Here is a 26,129-nt window from a genome sequence, read left to right as displayed (position 1 = left end):
AGTTGTGGCAAAATGGCTTAAGTACAACAAAGTCAAGGTATTGGAGTGGCCATCACAAAGCCCTGACCTCAATCCTATAGAAAATTTGTGGGCAGAACTGAAAAAGTGTGTTTGAGCAAGGAGGCCTACAAATCTGACTCAGTTACAACAGCTCTGTCAGGAGGAATGGGCCAAAATTCACCCAACTTATTGTGGGAAGTTTGTGGAAGGCTCCCCGATACGTTTGAACCAAGTTAAACAATTTAAAGGTACCGCTACCAAATACTAATTGAGTGTATGTAAACGTCTGACCCACTGGGAATGTGATGAAATAAATAAAAGCTAAAATAAATAATTCTCTCTGCTATTATTTTGACATTTCACATTCTTAAAATAAACACTTTTTTACTAGGATTAAACTGAGTTTAAATGTATTTGGCTAAGTTGTATGTAAACTTCTGACTTCAACTGTATCACTTAATCGCTCCACTTTGGTTGGCTTCTCTTATTGCAATGAACAATCTCCAACCTACAGTATGTCAGTATGCCCCCCTTCAATCCCTCCACCTCCACTCACCTGAACAGTGTATCATTAGAAGATGCCCTAACAGGGCTGTGGCAGTCGTTGTGGCCCTCGGGGATGAAGCCCCTCTGTTTGTGGAAGCTCTGCACCCCTTTGACCACGATGGCCACCCCATCCCGCACCCTCTTCCTCAGGCTCATCCGCCAGCGATCGGTGATGATGCTAATGAGGCCCACAGGGAAGCTGTTTGGTGGGGGCATGTCTGGGTTCCCCACGGCAAGGCTGGGGAGGATCCAGATGTAGCCAGGCCCCAGCAGGCCGGCCTCTCCGGCCATACTGAAAAGGTACTGGGCCTCCTCGTGGGAGCAGTATACCAGCAGTACCTGGGCGTCGATCTGCTGCAGCAGGCGCCGTGCCCGGATGTCGTTCATGCCGTCGGCAGACATGTCGAAGGTCAGCACGTCCTGCAGTTCCCACATGAAGTAGCTGGTGTCAGTGAAGGTCTTGACATAGTCCACGTAGACCTCGTAGCCCGGGTACAGGCTGGTGATGACCACGAAGCTGTCCCAGTTGTACTCCTCCATCACCTTGAACATGCCGTTTATCTGCTGCTCGATGGAGGAGCCCAGCTGGAGGAACGTGGAGCCGTCGCCCTGCAGAGAGACACAGACAGCAGAGTGAGAACAAATAACAGCCCTTTTTGGATTGTTAATTTAAGCTCAATCAATTTGCTCAATTTATCTAACAAGCACAATAAAACCTAATGATCTAATGCAATGACTTTCTTAATAGCCTGCTTAATGGCAATTATATGATTGTGTTTTATGTAATTCAGCCAGTCATATGTAAAAAATTGAATAATAATCAAGAAATGACAGTAGAATCCTGAGAGTAGCTTGACAGTGTGTCTATGTGCCCCCTGTCCACACCATCCAGCTCTTGACCACCAGCCAGCCCACCCAGAAGTGGTGTGTAGTCTCTGGGCTGAGAGGCAGTACTCTGCAGTAAGTGATTCTGTTTGGTGTTGCTCTCCCTGTAGCCCAGGCACCATTCATCACTTTAACCCATGTGTCTCCCACTTGCCACAGCAACATTGGCCCTCATATATAGTTGGCACTATCACTGAGCTCACTGTCACTGAGCCCAGCCCCTGTTTTCTCTTTTTATCTCACTTTTCTCAAGATGTCTCTCCTCTTTGACCTTGGAGAGAGGAGTATGAAAATGCTGTGTTGTGTTAACTAAAGTGATCCAGGAATTTTCAGGAAGATCAGAGCTGTTTCTTGTCTGTGTGTGTTTGTAAGAGCGTTCATCTTGTTTTAGTATTTTCAGGGAACAGAATAATAGATGTTTTTTTTCCATCAATCTTGTTGAAATATTTATTTCAGTAATGGTCTTGGCATAAACATGTTTCTGCATCCTGGGAAGGCTGACACAGGGCAGGGTTTTATTCTTGTGTTTCATACTAGAAAATAACAGAATCATTGTTTTTAAAACTGCTTATGACCCATAGAGTACATTTTCGGATTGGATGCCATTGATATGTCTTGACTCTAAGAGAAGGTAATGATTGTTTATTGGTTTTGAATTAAGCACGCTGCTCATAGAAATCATTGCACCATAATTGCTTTGTAAAACAAATAGCATTGTAAATCATGTGCAACTCCAGTGAATCGTAATGATAAGTGTAATAAAAAGTTACATCAATTACAGAGATTTGACTGTTTCGCTGGTTGCATATCTGGGTTGATCATTAAGACTTTCACTTTTTAAATTACATTGCATAAACGGCAACTTTATAATAAATAAAAAGTGTATAATTTTCTTTATCACCCCAAATAAATCTAAAAAGTAGATTTGATGATAAAAAAATGTACTTTTGCCCCTTCTAAGTGAGAATGATTTTGTTGAGGCTCAGTTTCTTGATATTATGCCATTTACACATGCAGTTCCTTCAGAAAGTGTTCACACCATTTGACTTGTTCCACATTTTGTTATGTTAGAGCCTGAATTTAAAATGGATTAAATTGAGTTTTATTTGGTCACTGATGTACTGTCTACACAATACCCCATAATGTCAAAGTGGAATTATGTTTTTTGAAATGTTTACAAATTAATAAAAATGAAAGTTGAAATGCCTAGAGACAATTATTCAACCCCTTTGTTATGACAAGCCTAAATAAGTTCAGGAGTAAAAATGTGCTTAACAAGTCACATAATAAGTTTCATGGATTCACTCTGTGTGCAAAATAGTGTTTAACATGACTTTTGAATGACTACCTCATCTCTGTACCCCACACATACAATTATCTTTAAGGTTCCTCAGCCGAGCAGTGAATTTCAAACACAGATTCAACCACAAAGACCAGGGAGGATTTCCAATGCCTCGCAATGAAGGGCACCTATTGGTAAATGGGTAAAGGAGGGGGAGGAGGAGGATTATTTAAGATCTGTTTGAAGAGGTAGGGTTTCAGATGTTTTTGGATGATGGGCAGGGACTCAGGGGGAAGCTGGTTCCTCCATTGGGATACCAGGACAGAGAAGAGCTTGGACTGGGCGGGGTGGGAGGGCCAAGAGACCTGGGGTAGCAGAACGGAGTGCTCGGGTTGGGGTGTAGGGTTTGAGCATAGCCTGACGGTAGGGAGTTGCAGTTCCCCTTGCTGTTCCGTTGGTAAGCACCATGGTCTTGTAGTGGATGAAAGCTTCAAGAGGTAGAGTCGTACTCTACGGATGTTGTAGACCTGCAACGCTTCCTGCATGAGGTAGGGTCGTACTCTACGGATGTTGTAGACCTGCAGCGCTTCCTGCATGAGGTAGGGTCGTACTCTACGGATGTTGTAGACCTGCAGCGCTTCCTGCATGAGGTAGGGTCGTACTCTACGGATGTTGTAGACCTGCAGCGCTTCCTGCATGAGGTAGGGTCGTACTCTACGGATGTTGTAGACCTGCAGCGCTTCCTGCATGAGGTAGGGTCGTACTCTACGGATGTTGTAGACCTGCAGCGCTTCCTGCATGAGGTAGGGTCGTACTCTACGGATGTTGTAGACCTGCAGCGCTTCCTGCATGAGGTAGGGTCGTACTCTACGAATGTTGTAGACCTGCAGTGCTTCCTGCGTGAGGTAGGGTCGTACTCTACGGATGTTGTAGACTTGCAGCGCTTCCTGCGTGAGGTAGGGTCGGACTCTACGGATGTTGTAGACCTGCAGCACTTCCTGCGTGAGTTAGGGTCGTACTCTACGGATGTTGTAGACCTGCAGCGCTTCCTGCATGAGGTAGGGTCGTACTCTACGGATGTTATAGACCTCAAGAGTGAGTCGCTGCTTTGATGTTTGCAGAGAACGACAGGGTGTTGTCCAGGGTCACACCAAGGTTCGTTGCGCTCTGGGAGGGCAACACTAGAGTTGTCAACTGTGATGGTGTCAGGATTTGGCCAGGGTTGTTCCGGTTTTTGGTCACTAAATGCCCCCATTGTGCCTTTTGACCTTTTGTTTTCCCTTGATCCCCATTATTAGTTGCACCTGTGCCTCGTTTCCCCTGATTGTATTTAAACCCTTTGTTTTCCTCAGTTCTTTGTTCTGTGTTTGTATGTTAGCACCCAGCCCTAGTACTCTGTGAACTCTTGTTGATCCCGGTGGACTCTCTTGTTGGAATTCTGCTTGTTTGTTCTTGTTTGTTTGTTTTTGAGTATCTTTTGATGCTTTTTGTGCTATACCTTCCACCTTGTGGATTTACCTTTTTGTCTTGGAGGATTACCTTTGTTCTTGTGGAATTCCTTTTAAGGTTGTGGAGTTACATGTTTTCCTGAAGAACTTCACTTTTTACTTCATTAAATACACCGTCTCAAGTACTGCTGTGTTTGCCTCATCTTCTGGGTTCTGCCGACTATTTGTGGCTCAGTTGGTTAAGTGACTGTTTCTCACTCCGGAGACCCGGGTTTGTAACCGGGTCCTGACAGAAACACAGAGCCAAAAATGAACCCAGAGGCAGCCAGTTCCCAGGACCTTGTTGCCATGCTGTCCCACCACCAGGAGACTGTCCAACGCCACGAAGCCGCCCTGGTTCAGCAAGAGGCCTTAATGGCTAGACATTCTCATCTTCTGTCGGAGATGCTTACTTCCATAAAGCAGATATCTGATCGACTTACCCCGGCAACAGTTCCCGTCCCAGTACCTCAGATTCACGTACCCATGGCAGTTAACCCTCTGGCTGAACCTCGTCTTCCACCTCCCCAACGGTTCTCAGGTGATCCAAGTGCTTGTAAAGCGTTTCTCACCCAATGTTCTCTCTCCTTCGAGCTGCAACCCTCGTTGTTCCCCACCGACCGGTCTAAGATCGCATATATCATCACCCTGCTGTCGGAAAAAGCCCTGGCCTGGGCTACTGCTGTGTGGGATGCCCATAGTTCCTGCTGTGCCAGCTACTCTGCCTTTGCTGAGGAATTCAAACGAGTGTTTCAAGGCCCAAGCAGTGGTCCTGACTCAGCCAAACAGCTCCTGACTCTCCACCAAGGTCGGCGCAGCGTGACAGACTATGCCATCCAGTTCCGCACGGTAGCAGTAGCGAGTGGCTGGAACAACGAGGCGCTCACGGTGTGCTTTCTGAAAGGCCTTTCCGACACTATCCAAGATGAACTGGCCACTCGGGGACCACCGGACAATCTCGAGTCCCTGATCAAGTTGGTCTCACGCATTGACCAGCATCTGAGAGAGAGAGAGAACTCAACCGTAGACCTCTAGCCCCTATCAGTCCCGTCACCGTCTCAAGTACTGCTGTGTCTGCCTCATCTTCTGGGTTCTGCCGACTATTTGTGGCTCAGTTAAGTGACTGTTTCTCACTCCGGAGACCCGGGTTCGTAACCGGGTCCTGACAGATGGAGAGGTCTTTGAGCGGGCAGGCCTTCCACGAAAGGAAGAGCAGCTCCCTCTTGTTGAGGTTAAGCTTGAGGTGGTGGGCCGATGTTCAGATATCTGCCAGGCACGCAGAGATGCGCATCACCACCTGGGTGTCAGAAGGGGGGAAGGAGAAAAGTAGTTGAGTGTCATCTGCATAGCAATGATAGGAGAGACCATGTGATGATATGATGGAGCCGAGTGACTTGGTGTATAGAGAGAAGAGGAGAGGGCCTAAAACCAAGCCCGAGGGGACACCAGTGGTGGGAGTAAGTTGTGCAGACAGATCCTCTCTATGTCACCTGGTAGGAGCAGCCTGCCAGGAAGGATGCAATCCAAGAATATGCAGAGCTTGAGACGCCCAGCCCTGAGAGGGTGGAGAGGAGGATCTGATGGTTCACTGTGTCAAAGACAGCGTATAGATCTAGGAGGATGAGAACAGAGGAGAGAGAGTCAGCTTTGGTAGTGCGGAGAGTCTCCGTGACGCAGAAAATAGCAGTCTCGGTTGAGGGACCCATCTTGACGCCTGACTGATTAGGGTCTAGAAAATAATTTTGATAGAGATAACGAGAAAGTTATCAAGTGTTTTGGAAAGAAAAGAAGGAAGGAAAGAAAAACATTTACAGAGTTTAATGGCTGTGATAGGAGAAAACTTTCAGTATTAGTAATTTTAGTTACTCCATAATACTAACCTAATTGACAGAGTGAAAAAAGCAAGCCTTTACCGATTAAAAATATTCCAAAACATGCATCTTGTTTGCAACAAGGCACTAAAATAATACTTCAAGAAAATGTGGCAAAGCAACTAACTTTTGTCCTGAATACAAAGTGTTAGGGTTGGGGCAAATCCAATATAACACATTACTGAGTACCACTCTCCATATTTTCAAACATAGTGGTGGCTGCATCATGTTATGGGTATGCTTGAAATAGTTAAGGACTAGGGAGTTTTTCAGGATAAAAATAAGCTGAATGGAGCTAAGCACAGGCAAAATCCTAGAGGAAGACATGGTGCAGTCTGCTTTCCACCAGACACTGGGAGATGAATTCAGCATTCAGAAGGACAACAACCTTACACATAAGGCCACAAATATACTGGAGTTGCTAACCTAGAAGGCAGTGAATGTTCCTGAGTGGCCGAGTTACAGTTTTGACTTAAATCTACTTGAACATTTATGACAAGACCTGAAAATGTTTGTCTAGCAATGATCAACCACCAACTTGACAGAGCTTGAATAATTTTGAAAAGAATAATGGAAAATGTTGAACAATCCAGGAGTGGAACACTTTTAGAGACTTACCCAGAAAGACTCACAGCTGTAATCGCTGTCAAAGGTGATTCTAACATACTCTAATCAAGATATATATATATAATTTTTTTGTGTGTGTGTGTGTAGATTGTTGACAAAAAAATTACAGTTAAATCCATGTTAATCCCACTTTGTAACACAACAAAATATGGAAAAAAGTCAAGAGGTGTGAATACTTTCTGAAGGCACAGTGTGCCATTTTTCCTTGATGCTATCAGAGAAGTACCCAGAAGTCACTGCTTCACTCAAGCTGGACCTTACCTGTCCCTTTCCTTCTCTAGGGGACTGTGCCCTGTCTCTGTCATGGTCATGAAGCTTGTTGAGGTTTGGGGTTACAGAAAGCCAGGTATCCAGAGACCAGGACTACTCTGTTCTCTTGTTCTGCTGTTTCATTCTGTCTCCTTGTTGTCCTTCAGAGAAGTCTAAAGTAGGTTAGAACCATCTGTGTGTCTCCTGATGTCAGACATCATACTGGGCTATTCCTCTGAGTGTCTCCACTGACCGTTCTCATTGCTCTGAATATCACATCCTCTCTGTTTACATTTAGCAATTTGTGTTCTACCCTTTTCCATATACAAAATACCTCCTCCTATATTACCTTGGAGGTACTGTAGATGTGATACAGTAGAAGGGACAATAAAACATCTTGCAACATTAGCTTAGCAAGAGCAAGGGTGTTATGCAGATTAGTAGAGGAGCAGGTTGCCAATATGACATAAATCTGCAAATGTTCTAACTCCTCTCAGTGTCCCGCAGCAAATCTGTTTAAGTTCCTGCCTTCTTTCTGTGCGTGCATCCTTTTTCCACCACTTGTATGCCACAAGTATTCATCTGGCAGAGCGTAAAATCAATTTGCTCCAGGCCGTGTGTGTGTGTTTGTGTGTATAGGTGCCTGTGTGTAGTATGTGTACACGATCACACTGTGACTAGAGAAGTGTGGTAGCAACCACTGAATTAGAACTGTACTGTAGTCCAAATGAGCCCTGAGCATGGACAGCGGACAGCCATAGGCTCACCTACAGCAGTACCCAGCATGCCTAAGCTCGTTTTATTTATATAACTAGGCAAGTCAGTTAAGAACAAATTCTTATTTACAATGACAGCCTACCCCGGACAACACTGGGCCAATTGTTCACCTCCCTATGGGACTCCCAATCACAGCCAGTTGTGATACAGCCTGGAATCAAACCAGGGTCTGTAGTGACACCTCGAGCACTGATATACAGTGCCTTAGACTGCTGTGCCACTTGGGAGCACTTAACCATGATGCATCTGGACACAACCCTTACCTGATGATACATTCTGTGAGATAATACTGTCCGAATCACATGGCTTGGGGGGGATTTAAGAGAATCTGGTTGGAAACAGGTGTCTAGTACTAATACTATGTTCTCCTATAGGTATAGGGACAGATGTTTGCCAGATGTTTGTTTCTTTATGTTGATGGCGATTAGTATATGGTGTTGTTGTTACCATGAAAGGGTTGTGACTATAGACTGATGTCCCATTGTGCCTCTGTTCTGTAAGTGTGTACATTTCATAAAGAAGATTAAAAGGCATCTAGTTAAGAGCTTAGCTTCCACTGGCACTGTGAGAATTTAGGACTACAAGGTTCTATCTGAAAAAAATATGATTCAGAGATAACTGGCTTTAAAGTTCCATCCCCTTATTGGTTTGAATGGTGTCAGCAATTTATTTATAGTATTCTTTTGAACTGAACACCATGATTTGGGGTATTTAGAGTACTATCTGCAGAAATGCAGATAGAACCCATGTCCCAAACTACGGAGTCTGGTCAGTGGTCAATCTACTTACAAACAACAAGATAGAGTGATGTGTCTTTGTATACTGTAACAAAAACACATATCTCATGTCTTCTCCCTAATTGTATGTTTTATATTAGCCAACTGGCTCTTTGCTTGAGTGCCTTGTGAGTAACAGACTAGCAGCTGAATGGTTTACAAATGGGTTGAATCGGGGTAAGATCAAATCAAATCAAATTTTATTTGTCACATACACATGATTAGCAGATGTTAATGCGAGTGTAGCGAAATGCTTGTGCTTCTAGTTCCGACCATGCAGTAATATCTAACAAGTAATCTAACCTACCAATTTCACAACTACCTTATTAACACAAGTGTAAAGCAATGAATAAGAATATGTACATACAAATATATGAATGAGTGACGGCCGAACGTCATTGGCAAGACGCAGTAGATGGTATAGAGTACAGTATATACATATGAGATGAGTAATGTAGGGTATGTAAACATTACATAAAGTTGCATTGTTTAAAGTGGCTAGTGATACATTTATTACATCAAGATGGCAAGATGCAGTAGATGGTATAGAGTACAGTATATACATGAGATGAGTAATGTAGGGTTTGTAAATATTATATAAAGTGGCATTGTTTAAAGTGGCTAGTGATACATTTATTACATCAATTTTTCAATTATTAAAGTGGCAAGAGTTGAGTCAGGATGTTGGCAGCAGCCACTCAATGTTAGTGATGGCTGTTTAACAGTCTGATGGCCTTGAGATAGAAGCTATTTTTCAGTCTCTCGGTCCCCGCTTTGATGCACCTGTACCGACCTCGCCATCTGGATGATAGCGGGGTGAACAGGCAGTGGCTCTGGTGGTTGTTGTCCTTGATGATCTTTTTGGCCTTCCTGTGACATCGGGTGGTGTAGGTGTCCTGGGGGGCAGGTAGTTTGCACCCGGTGATGCGTTGTGCAGACCGCACGACCCTCTGGAACGCCTTGCTGTTATGGGAGGAGCAGTTGCGGTACCAGGCGGTGATACCGCCCGACAGGATGCTCTCGATTGTACATCTGTAAAAGTATGTGAGTGTTTTTGGTGAAAAGCTGAATTTCTTCAGCCTCCTGAGGTTGAAGAGGTGCTGTTGCGCCTTCTTCACCACGCTGTCTGTGTGGGTGGACCATTTCAGTTTGTCCGTAATGTGTACACCGAGGAACTTAAAACGTTCCACCCTCTCCACTACTGTCTTGTCGATGAGGATAGGGGGCTGCTCCCTCTGCTGTTTCCTGAAGTCCACAATCATCTCCTTTGTTTTGTTGACATTGAGTGAGGTTATTTTCCTGACACCACACTCTGAGGGCCCTCACCTCCTCCCAGTAGGCCGTCTCATCGTTGTTGGTAATCAAGCCTACCACTGTAGTGTCGTCTGCAAACTTGATGATTGAGTTAGTGGCGTGCATGGCCACGCAGTTATGAACAGGGAGTACAGGAGAGGGCTGAGAACGCAACCTTATGGGGCCCCAGTGTTGAGGATCAGCGGGGTGGAGATGTTGTTACCTACCCTCACCTCCTGGGGGCGGCCCATCAGGAGGTCCAGGACCCGGTTGCACAGGGCGGTGTCAAGACCCAGGGTCTCTAGCTTAATGGTGGATTTGGTGGGTAATATGGTGTTAAATGCTGAGCTGTAGTCGATGAACATCATTCTTACATAGGTATTCCTCTTGTCCAGATGGATTAGGGCAGTGTGCAGTATTATTGCGATTGCATCGTCTTTGGACCTATTGGGGCGGTAAGCCAATTGGAGTGGGTCTAGGGTGTCAGGTAGGGTGGTCCTTGACTAGTCTCTCAAAGCACTTCATGATGATGGAAGTGAGTGCTACGGGGCAGTAGTCATTTAGCTCAGTTACCTTAGCTTTCTTGGGAACAGGAACAATGGTAGCCCTCTTGAAGCATGTGGGAACAGCAGACTGGGATAAGGACTGATTGAATATGTCTGTAAACACATCAGCCAGCTGGTCTACTCATGCTCTGAGGACGCGGCTGGGGATGCCATCTGGGCCTGCAGCCTTGCGAGGGTTAACACGTATAAATGTTTTACTCACGTTGGCTGTAGTGAAGGAGAGCCTGCAGGTGTTGGTAGCGGGCCGTGTCAGTGGCACTGTATTGTCCTCAAAGCAAGCAAAGAAGTTGTTTAGTTTGTCTGGGAGCAAGACATCGTGTCTGCGACGGGGCTGGTTTTTGTAGTCCGTGATTGGCTGTAGAACCTGCCACATACGTCTCGTGTCTGAGCTGTTGAATTGCGACTCTACTTTGTCTCTATACTGATTCTTAGCTTGTTTGATTGCCTTGCTGAGGGAATAGCTCCACTGTTTGTATTCATTCACGTTTCCGGTCATCATGCCCTAATTAAAAGCAGTGGTTCGCGCATTCAGTTTTGTGCGAATGCTGCAATCAATCCACAGTTTCTGGTTGGGGAATATTTTAATTGATGCTGTGGGTACAACATCACAGATGCACTTGCTAATAAACTCGCTCACCGAATTCATCAATGTTGTTGTTCGACGCTATGCGGAACATATCCCAGTCCACGTGATCGAAGCAGACTTGAAGTGTGGAATCCGATTGGTCGGACCAGCATTGAACAGACCTGAGCACGGGTGCTTCCCTTTTTAGTTTCTGTCTATAGGCTGGGAGCAACAAAATGGAGTCGTGGTCAGCGTTTCCGAAAGGAGGGCGGGGGAGGGCCTTATATGCGTTGCGGAAGTTAGAATAACAATGATCCAGAGTTTTGCCAGCCCGGGTCGCGCAATCAAAATGCTGATAACATTTAGGGAGCCTTGTTTTCAGATTAGCATTGTTACAATCCCCAACTACAATAAATGCAGCCTCAGGATATGTGGTTTCCAGTTCACATAGAGTCAAATTAATTTCGTTCAGGGCCGTCAATGTGTCTGATGGGGGGGAATATACGACTGTGATTATGATCGAAGATAATTATATTGGTAGATAATGCGGTCGGCATTTGATTGTGAAGAATTCTATGTCAAGTGAACAAAAGGACTTGAGTTGTTGTATGTTGTTATGATCACACCACGTCTCATTAATCATAAGGCATACACACCCGCCCTTCTTCTTACCAGAGATATGCTTGTTTCTGTCAGCAAAATGCATGAAGAAAACCAGTGGCTATACCGACTCTGATAACGTGTCTCGAGTGAGCCATGTTTCCATGAAACAAAGAACGTTACAGTCTCTGATGTCTCTCTGGAAGGCAACCCTTGCTCGGATTTCATCTACCTTGTTGTCAAGAGACTGGACATTGGCGAGTAGTATACTCGGGAGCGGTGCGCGATGTGCCCGTCTACGGAGCCTGACCAGAATACCGCTCCATCTGCCCCTTCTGCCGCGCCGTTGTTTTGGGTCGCTGGCTGGGATCCGATCCATTGTCCTGGGTGGCGGGCCAAACAGAGGATCCGCTTCGGGAAAGTCGTATTCCTGGTCTTAATGTTGGTGAGTTGATGTTGCTCTTATATCCAATAGTTCCTCCCAACTGTATGTAATAAAACCTAAGATTTCCTGGGGTAACAATGTAAGAAATAACACATAAAAGAAACAAAATAATGCATAGTTTCCTAGGAACGCGAAGTGAGGCGGCCATCTCTGTCGGCGCCGGATGAGAGATAAAGCCATATATATCACTGCACAGATGCTTTTATAGGACCACTGATCCCAATACAACAGATTTTCTTTTCAGAATACAATGTTCTCTACACACAACATTTAGGCTACTGATTTTTTTAAAAATCTGAACCAATGGTGGGCATTTGAAGGACTCTCACAGAAACAAAGAGCTGTTGCTAATTATTGATGGAGATGGAATGGAGATGGTTTGGAATGGAATGGTTTAAAAAGAACAAAGGAAAAGAAACAAGGCTTTTCAATAAAACACAAAGTTGTAACTGCAAGGACGAACACCTGAAATTGTGGTCCTAGGAGCTTGAGAGATTAGAGCAGGGGGTCTGTACTGTGTTGTAGGGAGGCTACGTGCTCTCCCTTGTTCTCTCTCTTGTTCTCTCTTTCTCTATTCTTCCTCCCTTTAGTGCAAGAGGAGCACATCGCAGCCTGCTCTCTCTCTCTCTCTCTCTCTCTCTCTCTCTCTCTCTCTCTCTCTCTCTCTCTCTCTCTCTCTCTCTCTCTCTCTCCCCCTCCCCTCTCTCTCTCTCTCTCTCTCTCTCTCCCCCTCCCCCTCTCTCTCTCTCCCTCTCTCTCTCTCTCCGATGGTGAGTGACTTCTGGACATGGATCTTTGCTGCGGCATATGTCCGCCTGCAACACCCAGCATGATGTGCCCTGGCACTGTCGTCATGTGCTCGTCCTATGTGCTGACGTCACAGGGACCCTGCGCAGGGCCGAGGAACAGACGTACACCGCCGTAGTCATTTGTCCTTCCTCACAACGATGGAGGAGATCCAAATGCAGTAACACATCGCACTGAATTACAATCATATTGTACGTGTGAGTGTTATTATATCAATGTTGAACGCATTGATATTACATTGTAAAACTAAAGTGAGCACAAATTCATTAGTCTGACTTGTATTGTACTCGGTAATTCTCATGCCAAATTATCTAGTATTATATGCCTTTGACTTGCAGAAAACCAGGACAAAACATATATTAAGTGATTTTCTTATGCATTCATGCATCCCTACTGAGATTTCAGATTCCCATACAGTTCCTCTGAAAACCATCCCAGCCTATTTAGCCCTGTCTAGACAGTTCGTACTGTATCTGTGTCACTGGCCCCAGGATGCAAAGCAACGAGGTAGAGAGGGACACAAGTAGGTTTAGGATGTGAAGAAAGGAAGAGAGAAAAAGGTTGCTCTACTTTAGGGATGGGCCTCAGGCTCCCCTTCCTGCTTTAAGAAACGAGGTCTGCTGCTGCTGCTCGCCCTGCTTCCCACACCTCGCCGGACCACTGAAGCGAAGAGACTCTGGACCCAATCCTAACTTAAGATACATTTAAACGTATGCATAAATTATGCGTTAATGTCAATGGGAGATCTAAGATGTAATAAAAAAATGTTGGTTACATCCATAAATCTCAAATTAAGATTTGGTCCCCAATAATAGAAGGTGTGTGAAGTGAGATGGCTGGACAGACGCAGTCTGAAGGTTGTCTTGTCTACCTGGGACTACTACTCATGTCTACGTCTATTGGGCTTTGCTGCAAGTGTGTTGTGGTTAAACATTTGATACATGACTATACCCTGCTATTCCCCTTGTGAATCATGTTAAAACACGGCTTAGTCAAAGATCACATGTAATATAGTACATATCAAATCACAATTTGGGTACCGTTGTTTGTATCACAGGAGGTTGGTGACGCCTTCTTTGGGAGGACGGGCTAATAATGTAATGGTTGGAATGGTATCAAATACACCAAACACATGGTTTCCTATCACCCCTCCCCCGCTTCCCCTCTCTTGGGCTCCATTACGCACACCTGTCACCATCATTACGTGGATCTGCACAACATTGGAATCACCCGGACTTCCTTACTTTGTTGATTGCCCCTCTATATCTGTCTGCTCCTCAGTTTGTTCCCTGTGTCAGCATTGATGTCGTTATGTTTTCCCCTGTCAAGACGCTGTTTGTAATTATCCATTACATGTTCACTCCCACACAATAATTTCTCTCTCACACAATAATAATAATTTCCTGTTGCTGCAGGATTATTTTCCAGCTGTGAGAAACTGGTCAAATGAAGATCCTATCCTCAGTATTTCATCCTGAGAAGGAAGAGGAGGATAAGGCTCCTTTACCACCATGAAGCATCTTTACCATCATGTCGTACATAGCAGCTACCAGTCACCCCTGGTTGTAAATCCCCAGTGGGAATGAATGCACCAAAGCCCCCCTTGCGTTTTACCATTCCAGGCAGGTGTGTTAGCCATGATTGATTGGCAATGGTGAAGCAGATTTGATTTAAATTCCATCAGAAGGTGATATATGGCTACATGCCTCACAGCTAGATTATAATCCTCTGTTAAGGAAGCTCTCTCTCTCTTTTGATGGCTGCAAACAGACATTTGGGCTTGTCTGAATTTGTCCTATACTTCTTGTAAACCCCTGTTTGTCCTCACCCACATACATTCCATTGATTGGATTCTTTGTGTCTGCCAGGCTATTGATTATCCAATGATTGTTTTAACTTTTTCTAATTGCGTGAAAAAAAGGAAATGATAGGTTTCTCATGGGTTATTGTAATTTAGCTAATCAACATGCTAATTGAGCAAAATCTCCTCAGGATAGGAATCTGTTCTCTGTTAATTTTCGCCTTCCTCTTCGAGCGAGATCAAACTCCAGGCTTTCTCAGAGACAACATTTTAAGTGATTGAGTTGGCTTGTCAACCAGCTTGGACGGCGTCCCACCAATCAATCAATGAGCCATCGCTCAGGCTCATTGAAAAGCATCATAAGATTCCCAAGTAACCCATTCGCTACATCTGAAGTGTGCCATCACATTTTAAATGAAGTCATGAATATTCATTTCTAGTGCGTAAGCACACAAACACAGTTTTATTTTTAATTTTTTACCCCTTTTTCATGGTATCCAATTGTTTCTAGTAGCTACTATCTTGTCTCATCACTACAACTCCCGTACGGGCTCAGAGAGACGAAGGTTGAAGGTCATGCGTCCTCCGATACACAAACCAACCAATCCGCACTGCTTCTTAACACAGCACGCATCCAACCCAGAAGCCAGCCGCACCAATGTGCCAGAGGAACCACGTGCACCTGGCAACCTTGGTTAGAGCACACTGTGCCCAGCCCACCACAGGAGTCGCTGGTGCACGATGAGACAAGGACATCCCTAGCGGCCAAGCCCTCCCTAACCCGGACGACGCTGGGCCAATTGTGCGTCGCCCCATGGACCTCCCGGTCGCAGCCGGTTACGACAGAGCCTGGGCACGAACCCAGAGTCTCTGATGGCACAGCTGGCGCTGCAGTAAAGCACCCTTAACCACTGCCCCACCCGGGAGGCCTAAACAAACACATTTTGTGAGCGTTTCCTATATTGATTACTGTTTTGTTGATGGACCCGGGTTACTTCTAACAAATACACTTTCCCTCGCAGTCATCTCGGCCACACACAAAGTAAAGATTGAATCAATGAATCAATTTGTTGTGTAGAAAAAATGTATTTAAATTCAATTGAGTTGAAATGCATCCCCATTTTAACCAGCTCTCTATTGAACTGCAACCCCATGAGGATTTGTATGAATGTGAATGCGTAATCAAGGTACTGTGAGTCCATGGCCCTGGCCGTCTCCTGTTGTGGAGGAACACGTTTCTCACGTTTATTATGAAAATCTCACAAACATGAGGGAGAAAATCCTATTTGAGCTGTGGATTAACTGATGTAAATCGAGGGTGGCGGTTAGACCTCATATTTTCCGCTACTCAGTTCCCTGTGTGCCGCATACTCAAACAGTCAGCTACCGGAGCTGAAATGACTAGAATTGATTAAACATTACAATACAGCAGTATTCTCTTCTTGCTCTGACCAGCCGAGGTCAGCCAGCCTGCTTTATCACCCTCCATTTTCCCCCGCTGAATAAACGCTTTGTTTATGGTCGGTGGATTGGCGAGCTATGCCCCACCAGTCCTCTGTATCCTCAGCCTACATCAATTTGCATAGAACCAATAAAGATGTGATGCTCATAATGTGCATTCTCTGTCTCTGTGAGTTGTATTATGATGCTAATAATGTGCATTCTCTGTCTCTGTGAGTAGTATTGTGATGCTCATAATGTCAGTCTCTGTCTCTATGAGTAGTATTGTGATGCTCATAACGTGCATTCTTTGTCTCTGTGAGTAGTATTGTGATGCTCATAATGTGCATTCTCTGTCTCTGTGAGTAGTATTGTGATGCTCATAACGTGCATTCTTTGTCTCTGTGAGTAGTATTGTGATGCTCATAATGTGCATTCTCTGTCTCTGTGAGTAGTATTGTGATGCTCATAATGTGCATTCTCTGTCTCTGTGAGTAGTATTGTGATGCTCATAACGTGCATTCTCTGTCTCTGTGAGATTGTATTATGATGCTAATAACGTGCATTCTCTGTCTCTGTGAGTAGTATTGTGATGCTCATAACGTGCATTCTCTGTCTCTGTGAGTAGTATTGTGATGCTCATAATGTGTATTCTCTGTCTGTGAGTAGTATTGTGATGCTCATAACGTGCATTCTCTGTCTGTGAGTTGTATTATGATGCTAATAATGTGCATTCTCTGTCTCTGTGAGTAGTATTGTGATGCTCATAATGTCAGTCTGTCTCTATGAGTAGTACTGTGATGCTCATATCGTGCATTCTCTGTCTCTGTGAGTAGTATTGTGATGCTCATAATGTGCATTCTCTGTCTCTGTGAGTAGTATTGTGATGCTCATAACGTGCATTCTCTGTCTCTGTGAGTAGTATTGTGATGCTCATAATGTGCATTCTCTGTCTCTGTGAGTAGTATTGTGATGCTCATAACGTGCATTCTCTGTCTCTGTGAGATTGTATTATGATGCTAATAACGTGCATTCTCTGTCTCTGTGAGTAGTATTGTGATGCTCATAACGTGCATTCTCTGTCTCTGTGAGATTGTATTATGATGCTAATAACGTGCATTCTCTGTCTCTGTGAGTAGTATTGTGATGCTCATAACGTGCATTCTCTGTCTGTGAGTTGCATTATGATGCTAATAATGTGCATTCTTTGTCTCTGTGAGTAGTATTGTGATGCTCATAACGTGCATTCTTTGTCTCTGTGAGTAGTATTGTGATGCTCATAACGTGCATTCTCTGTCTCTGTGAGTAGTATTGTGATGCTCATAATGTGCATTCTCTGTCTCTGTGAGTAGTATTGTGATGCTCATAATGTGCATTCTCTGTCTCTGTGAGTAGTATTGTGATGCTCATAACGTGCATTCTCTGTCTCTGTGAGATTGTATTATGATGCTAATAACGTGCATTCTCTGTCTCTGTGAGTAGTATTGTGATGCTCATAACGTGCATTCTCTGTCTCTGTGAGTAGTATTGTGATGCTCATAATGTGTATTCTCTGTCTGTGAGTAGTATTGTGATGCTCATAACGTGCATTCTCTGTCTGTGAGTTGTATTATGATGCTAATAATGTGCATTCTCTGTCTCTGTGAGTAGTATTGTGATGCTCTGTGAGTAGTATTGTAATAATGTCAGTCTGTCTCTATGTGTAGTACTGTGATGCTCATATCGTGCATTCTCTGTCTCTGTGAGTAGTATTGTGATGCTCATAATGTGCATTCTCTGTCTCTGTGAGTAGTATTGTGATGCTCATAACGTGCATTCTCTGTCTCTGTGAGTAGTATTGTGATGCTCATAACGTGCATTCTCTGTCTGTGAGTTGTATTATGATGCTAATAATGTGCATTCTCTGTCTCTGTGAGTAGTATTGTGATGCTCATAATGTCAGTCTGTCTCTATGAGTAGTACTGTGATGCTCATATCGTGCATTCTCTGTCTCTGTGAGTAGTATTGTGATGCTCATAATGTGCATTCTCTGTCTGTGAGTTGTATTGTGATGCTCATAACGTGCATTCTTTGTCTCTGTGAGTAGTATTGTGATGCTCATAACGTGCATTCTCTGTCTCTGTGAGTAGTATTGTGATGCTCATAATGTGCATTCTCTGTCTCTGTGAGTAGTATTGTGATGCTCATAACGTGCATTCTCTGTCTCTGTGAGTAGTATTGTGATGCTCATAATGTGCATTCTCTGTCTCTGTGAGTAGTATTGTGATGCTCATAACGTGCATTCTCTGTCTCTGTGAGATTGTATTATGATGCTAATAATGTGCATTCTCTGTCTCTGTGAGTAGTATTGTGATGCTCATAATGTCAGTCTGTCTCTATGAGTAGTATTGTGATGCTCATAACGTGCATTCTCTGTCTCTGTGAGTAGTATTGTGATGCTCATAACGTGCATTCTCTGTCTCTGTGAGATTGTATTATGATGCTAATAACGTGCATTCTCTGTCTCTGTGAGTAGTATTGTGATGCTCATAACGTGCATTCTCTGTCTCTGTGAGTAGTATTGTGATGCTCATAATGTGTATTCTCTGTCTGTGAGTAGTATTGTGATGCTCATAACGTGCATTCTCTGTCTGTGAGTTGTATTATGATGCTAATAATGTGCATTCTCTGTCTCTGTGAGTAGTATTGTGATGCTCATAATGTCAGTCTGTCTCTATGAGTAGTACTGTGATGCTCATATCGTGCATTCTCTGTCTCTGTGAGTAGTATTGTGATGCTCATAATGTGCATTCTCTGTCTCTGTGAGTAGTATTGTGATGCTCATAACGGGCATTCTCTGTCTCTGTGAGTAGTATTTTGATGCTCATAACGTGCATTCTCTGTCTCTGTGAGTAGTATTGTGATGCTCATAACGTGCATTCTCTGTCTCTGTGAGTAGTATTGTGATGCTCATAACGTGCATTCTCTGTCTCTGTGAGTAGTATTGTGATGCTCATAACGTGCATTCTCTGTCTCTGTGAGTAGTATTGTGATGCTCAGTCTAATTAAAGTTTCTCTCTTTGGCTGAGCCCTTTGTGTAACGCTCTGGGAGAGGGATCATTGCTCCTAAACCTATGAGGCTTTACTCTAAAAGCAATTTAACAGCAGTCTAATCTGTATCACAAACATCCCTCTGATAATTTACTGGTGGCAAACTCCAGTGCATGATGCCGGGTAATACAACATTTCAAATCATTGCATAACTCTATTGACATGAGGGGTCCAACTGTAAACTATACATTTGTTACCAGCAAATACAAATATATTTCTCTAGTTTAACATCTTTGTGTCTGGTGGGACCAGAAGTTTAAAAATAGAACAAGGATGAAGTGGCAGAGGCTAACAGGTTTTGATTTTGACCTTCATATTTTAACGAGTGTATTAGATGCAGTATTTGGACATCCCTCTGCTACCTGGTTTAACACCTCATCTTGTTGTTTCAGTCTTTCTGGCCTAAGACCGCCAGACACAAAAAAAACACAGTGTATGTATGGGCAGCATTAACATTCAGTGAGTTTATAATCATGTGCTGTAAGTCACCTGGAAATGGCAATGTGTGTCTGCTAATGTTCATTATGACTCTGATAATCACCAGACTAATAACGTTTGGCCTGTGTGTGTGTGTGGTGGAGCACTTTCAAGATCTGAGTGCTTTGCTCACCTTGGGGGACCTGTGTTGTTGAGATTGTTGTTTTGGTTTTATTATTTGTACTGTGAGTTGTGCCAGGGGTCTTTCCCAGTTCTTTATTTCACAGTCACTAGAATATAAAGGGTTTAAAACATCTGATGTAATGAGACTGTGTAGTCATAAACCACACATCAGTTAAGCTGCTACTCTCTACAGCAGTTTGGGGAAACAAATAATGTGGCCTTCAAGGTTATTTCAAAAATAAAAAGAAGATGAACTTAAGCATGCTCCTCAGGCAGCCGAGACACCAAGTGTCCCCCAGCCCAATCCTGGTCACTGACCTTGTGTGGCAGGACCATGGCGGAGCCCCCGCTGATGCCCACGATGGGCACGGCCGTCTGCAGGGCAATGAAGTCCAGGATCTGTGCCACGGCTTCCGAGCCGATGTTGTCCTCAAACACCACACCATGTACGCGGTTGGCCGCCAGTGTGTCACAGATGCGTGTGAGCAGGGCCCGAGGGTTGGTGTTGTTTACCAGCACTGTGATGGGATTCACCTCCAAGGGCAGGTCCATGAAGTTCTCCCTGCTGAGACGCCCCTTGATCTCCTGCTGGTAGGCCGAGCCACTGAACACCACCGCCACGTTGACTGCTGGCAAGGGCGTTGCGAAAGGCCGACCTTGGCACCAGGGGGCAGTGCAGAGCAGCAACAGCAGCAGTAGCGGCCACCACCACGGGGAGTCGCTCAAGTGGCCTAGACGAACGCCCATCTCAGTCACCTACTGCCTGAGAGAGGGGACGAGGGTGGGGATGAGTGGAGGAGAGAAGAGAGATGGGTAAAGACATTTGTATTAGATACATGGTACCGTTTAGTGTCATTTGTGCAATGTGATAATGATTAGTAATCCCTCCATGCAAGCCAACCAAACCAACTGCCTGTAGTTTAGAGACATTTTAGCTTCATCTGTGAGTCATGTGCTTCATGTGCAGGTGTGTCTCTATGTAAGCGGCCATGAGTGGTGGGTTTGGTCAGGTGGATGATGAGAGACCCAGGGTACTATTTTTTGTGTGAGTGTTTGGCGTTCAACACAAGGCAGTGAGCAGGTTGCTGTGCCTGCGGATGGCAGCTGCGGCCCCACTACTGTTGAATACAGCAGATGGTGCCTACTGTTTAATGCAACAAATGGAGAACAAGGATTTACCATTTATCTCTCGTGACGTTTTTCCCCCCTCTGAAAGCAGAGCTATTCCAACTTAATCGGCAAAACGTCTGAATGCACGGGTATTATGTGCTGTGAATAGATGGAGACCTGGTTTTGACCATGGAGGCTGATTTTAACGGCAGCTACATGCTGTATTTCTAAGGCATTGTTTACGGGAAAAACCTAATGTAACTTAACTTGGATGACAGTTTTCCCTTAGATGAGCCTTTGAAATGAATGGATAAGATCAGTGTTTAAAAACACTGCATTGCTAATAGACTTCAATGCAATTTTCCCAAAGTACAGTGACACAGTGACAGTAACAAAGTTTGTTATTAAGGGATTCACTTTTAGTTTGAAATCATAAATCCTACATTCATGTTCCAGGTAATGAATAAATGATCAAATCGACCTGAAACTCTTTAGCTTGTTTTGATCGTCCAGATATTTATAGCTGTAGGGCAAAGTAGAAAAGAATGATGTATTTCACAATGCAGTTGAATGGAGTTAGATCCTACAGCATTACATTCACCAATCCATTTAATGTCTGGTCAGATACTGTGTCCCTCTGTCACACAGAGTCATCCTCTATGAGTTATCTGTCACACTGCCGCCTGCGGGCCTGACTCTGTGTGGTGTGTGTGAGTGTGTGTGAGGTATCCTGTCAAGGGGACCTGATTTAGCATGTGTTTGAATCACAGTGGGGTGATTACAATGTAATCCTAGGTATTCCTTGGCGGGTGTCATGGCCCACGGCATGATTGTGTCTCCCTATCAAGACATGTAGGATAGCTGGGGACCCACTGCAGTCCCCATTCCTCAACCCCTGCCTGACAGAGGGAATGGGACTAGGGGCTTGTGTTAGCGTAGATGGAGTGTACAAGTCAACTGGCGGTGATGTTCCCATGGGGTAATTGGTTGGACTACGTGGTAATGTTGTCTAGACTCTGAAAAGCTGCCTCCCAGAGGACCGTAGGGATTTCTGCATCGCACTGCTGGTCAGGGACCTTATCAGCAGCACATGGCTGAGAAAGGACCATTATAGATTGTCATTAGTAGCGGAGCAGGCTAGAATACCAATGATGGTACGGTTGCTGAGAATGGAAAGGCATTATGAAAGTTGCTAGATATTGACCATATCAAAAACATGATGTATTTGTTGTGCTGATTGACATACATATTTTCCTCTCATGACATCATTGCCGAGTTTCCTCTGTCATAAAAATAGGCAATATTTCTGTCATTGATCATGCAGGCTGATTGATAATCCCTTAAATTGTTAAGAACACAGAGCAGGAATGTATTGCTTTCCTTCAATGACATTACCCATGTCTTTTCCGGCCATTGTATGATGGAACACGTTAGGGTTAATGTCTTTGAGGAGGATCTCATTAAAAGAGCTTGACCTTCCACATGTTTAATCAAGGCAATGAAACAGCTGAGGTGGATGTCTGAAGGTCACCTACATGGGGGATTACTGTGGTAAAATGGGGATGTGGAATTAAACACAACAGCCAATGAGTCATCATTGACTTAATCAGATGACTTATGTTTGTCGATATGCCCCCTATTACCAAGGTGTATTCCAAACAGAGACACAGCTATCGGGAGATAATTACAGCACAGTGGAAACATTGATTTGACCATCTAGCCCAATTTGACCTTGCTGACAACAAAAGTGGAACTCACACCACTGTGATTTGCAATAACGCTGGGCAATATAGTCATGAAACCTGTTCAAAGTTGTTGAACATTGCAGTCGTTCTGTAGCTTGGTCACAACCCAAAGTCTCCAAAACACAGGAAAGAGGCTTTTATTACTGTGCTACATGGAGCTAAATCCACCCCCACACTCGTACAATGGCTTGAGGCTTTATTCCAATGTTAGGGATCAAAACTCACTGTGGATATTTATTTTAGTCAGGGATATTGTAATAGAAAATGCAGGTCTGGGTACATCATTTACACTGTATTTTTTTTCAGATCACAGTTTATTTGGTTCTTAAGCCCGGTTGGAACAGATGAGTGGTAAATACTGTAGTTTGGGACCATGGGAAAGAGACAGGTTGCTGTTTACGTCATGATGCAGTCATGAAAAGCTCGTTTTAGGACTTTTGTGTCATGTTGAGTCAGTAGAAAAAAACAAAATCCCACTGTGAAACTAGTGAACATGAACATAAGCAAACTCTATTACAATATATCTCTAAGTATGCAAACAGTCATTACTGTGAGACATGCAGGTATTGGGAGAAGATGTGCCTGAAGGAGATTTTCCCCAATCTACACAGACAAGAGATCATTTGTCTTCTACGCTATGACCTCTGTAATCTGGGGTTGGATTTTGGAATGCACTGCCATGTCAAATTCTTTGCTCTCTAGAGTTGTAATCTCTGTGAGTCTGCAAGTCCCCAATTTTCAGCGCCTGGATTTGATATGTGTTAGTTGTCTGCTCAAATTTTCACAGCTCCAGCTCCCAGCCTCCTATCAGTGAGAATGTGTTCAGCTTAGCGACCTCTCTCTCTCTCACTTGACTCTGCCCAAGTCACCGCTGGCTGGCGCGAGGGCACACAGACCAGATTAGATCAAAGCTTCTGCCACTGTTCCAGTCTGGCACTTAGAAGGGCTCAGACCGTTTCCCCATGCACCGTTACTACTGAATAAATCCCTGGTGTGACCGCAAAGATTATGCCATGCCTTTTTAAAACTGTCATCCAGCTAAAAGTGTTAGGGAGAGGGAGATGACAGAGTGAAACAAATACCAGATCTAACTATGTGACAGTTGATATTCTATCTCTGTTTAATGGCAGACAGTCCTAACAGAATCCTTCAAGATCTTCACCTTGGCTTTCAGACCAGATGGGTTTACAATGAGGAATTGCTTAGCTCCCTCTAGTGGGTGAGTTGGTTAAAGCAGTTCCCGTAGAATATCAGTTGTCCTCTGCTGTTTCCTTATCAAACCAGAGAAGCTAATTATTTCTGTCTCTGTCCCACTTCTCTTATGTAGTCTGTGGGAGAACTGTCTCTACTGTAACACATGTGACTAAATAACAGGGGTCAAGGGGTTACATGTGTTATTGTATTAACACCTGCCAGATGTGTTTTGTTTTGTCTTGACTGGCCTGAGAAATTAAATGATTTTAGTTGTACACCTTTTCAGCTATTCCTTTGACCTAAAGGTGATTGGTTGAAAGTCAGCTGAGATGACACATTTATTTGCTTACAGTGTTACTATTATCACATCTGTTCAGGAGCCTCTGCTCAGACATGACTGCACTCTCCTCATGCCCAATTCCCAGCCCTGCTCAATATCTTAAGACCATAGTGGTACAGTAAGTACATCTGGTTGTGGGGTGGGGGGTTGTTGTGCTCGTCACTGTTGACGTAAGGGGTCATTTCGTATTCAGTGCATGAAACTGCTGCTAAGACTTACACCTGTCTCACCCTGGGCACAGTTTGATCAATATGCTCCAAGGCATGGAGAGGCATGCTGGTGCCTCGTGGCTCTCTGCCGGTAACTTTACCTCTTCTCTTGCTTTTCATCAATGAAACATCAGCTGACCAGCCCAATGTTTAATACCTATCACATTTTAGACTTGAGTAAGGAAACTTTATAATTTGTAGATACTCAACAATGGGTTAACATGAAAAAGACATACTTATATTAAATCCTATTAGAATTCCTTTATAATAAACCCTTTCAAGTCCAATCAGTATAAATCTCCTTTTCATTCCCATATATTATGCATGTGTTCAGTATTAAGGATTAGTTTAACCCTACACAGTGTAATTGACAATTTTACCTTCGCTAATGCAAAGACCGCCAACTAATTCATCTGATCGGTATCGTCACAGTTCATTTCCCATTCACCTGTGATTATGGGTTTAGCTAAGCCATGAAGATAAAATATTGTCATTCTCATCCCCCAAAATCCATTACCTTTCAACTTATCTGGTAATTCATGAGCATTTTGAATACACTTAAATAGGAATAATAAAATGCTTTTGTGAAAACAGTGAATCGGCTTCTTCCAGTCATGCATTGTCGAGTAAATTAGAATCAATTAGACTTTTACTGTTAACCACTGAGTATCCTCTGAACTCCTATTCATTGGCCCTCACTGCTACCGTGGTTTCCAGACTCTGTTTAGCTCGGCTCTATCTAAAGAGCTTTGTGGACCATCTGATAAACAAAACAATACATGTAGCCAGAACCCAGGCTTTAGCTGCGACCCAGGAGGATATAGCTGCAACCCAGGAGGATATACTGTAGCTGCGACCCAGGAGGATATACTGTAGCTGCGACCCAGGAGGATATACTGTAGCTGCGACCCAGGGGGATATAGCTGCAACCCAGGAGGATATTCTATAGCTGCAACCCAGGAGGATATACTGTAGCTGCAACCCAGGAGGATATACTGTAGCTGCGACCCAGGAGGATATAGCTGCAACCCAGGAGGATATACTGTAGCTGCGACCCAGGAGGATATACTGTAGCTGCGACCCAGGAGGATATAGCTGCAACCCAGGAGGATATACTGTAGCTGCGACCCAGGAGGATATACTGTAGCTGCGACCCAGGAGGATATACTGTAGCTGCGACCCAGGAGGATATACTGTAGCTGCGACCCAGGAGGATATACTGTAGCTGCGACCCAGGAGGATACACTGTAGCTGCGACCCAGCCTGGGTCCCGGTCCCCCATCTGGGGAACACTTAACTAGTCCATTGCCAATAACATGGCTCCCTCATTGTGATGTAAAGTAATGTAATATCAAGCTAGATCTATAATCCTTAGTGCCAAAAGCCTCTGCCTCTTTGTTCTATACTTTAGACAACATTCAATAAATGCTATATTGTACATCATATAATATTACCTAAATTCCTGATGCTACTGTCAGCTATACAAGGATAGAACAAAGCACTCTGAGAATATTTTGACTTGGTATAGTCAATAGTTTAGTTCACAGAAGTATTACTGTTAAGTGACATTTGTTTCCTGCCTTTGCAGATGGTGACCAAAATAGAACAAGTGGGGGAAGCAGCTTTGTGACAATACTGCACACGGATAAAAACAGACTACTAGAGTAGCCACACTCACAGTGTTTATATTCTAGCTCCACTAACAGAACAACATGGTGGTTTGAGAGTTAATATTTTCTCTTAAAGACAACTTAGCCTTTAGACACATTGCCTCATCTGGAAGGATGTGACTTTGACATATCTGCCATGTCTCAAATCAGACAC

The 26,129-nt window shown here is 44.0% G+C and overlaps 1 protein-coding gene across 3 annotated transcripts in view; it reads right to left on the bottom strand.

The window, feature by feature from the left end:
* LOC124000871 (glutamate receptor ionotropic, NMDA 2C-like) overlaps window positions 1-26,129 on the bottom strand; it is a 101,035-nt gene that overhangs the window by 34,048 nt on the left and 40,858 nt on the right. For 2 of the 3 annotated variants that reach the window (XM_046307544.1, XM_046307545.1), the window contains exons 2-3: window positions 20,026-20,470; window positions 557-1,155 (exon numbers count right to left, since the gene is read on the bottom strand). In XM_046307544.1, the coding sequence (XP_046163500.1) occupies window positions 557-1,155; window positions 20,026-20,454 (1,028 nt within the window). In that variant the 5' untranslated portion in view covers window positions 20,455-20,470. Of the gene's footprint in view, window positions 1-556; window positions 1,156-1,431; window positions 1,568-20,025; window positions 20,471-26,129 lie in introns of those variants that run through there. The other variant, XM_046307546.1, reaches the window with a different exon arrangement.

Source organism: Oncorhynchus gorbuscha, linkage group LG16, assembly GCF_021184085.1.
Source record: "Oncorhynchus gorbuscha isolate QuinsamMale2020 ecotype Even-year linkage group LG16, OgorEven_v1.0, whole genome shotgun sequence".
NCBI classification, from domain to species: domain Eukaryota; kingdom Metazoa; phylum Chordata; class Actinopteri; order Salmoniformes; family Salmonidae; genus Oncorhynchus; species Oncorhynchus gorbuscha.
The sequence above is the reverse complement of the archived record's forward strand: the minus strand, read 5'-3'. Positions and strand labels throughout refer to the sequence as shown.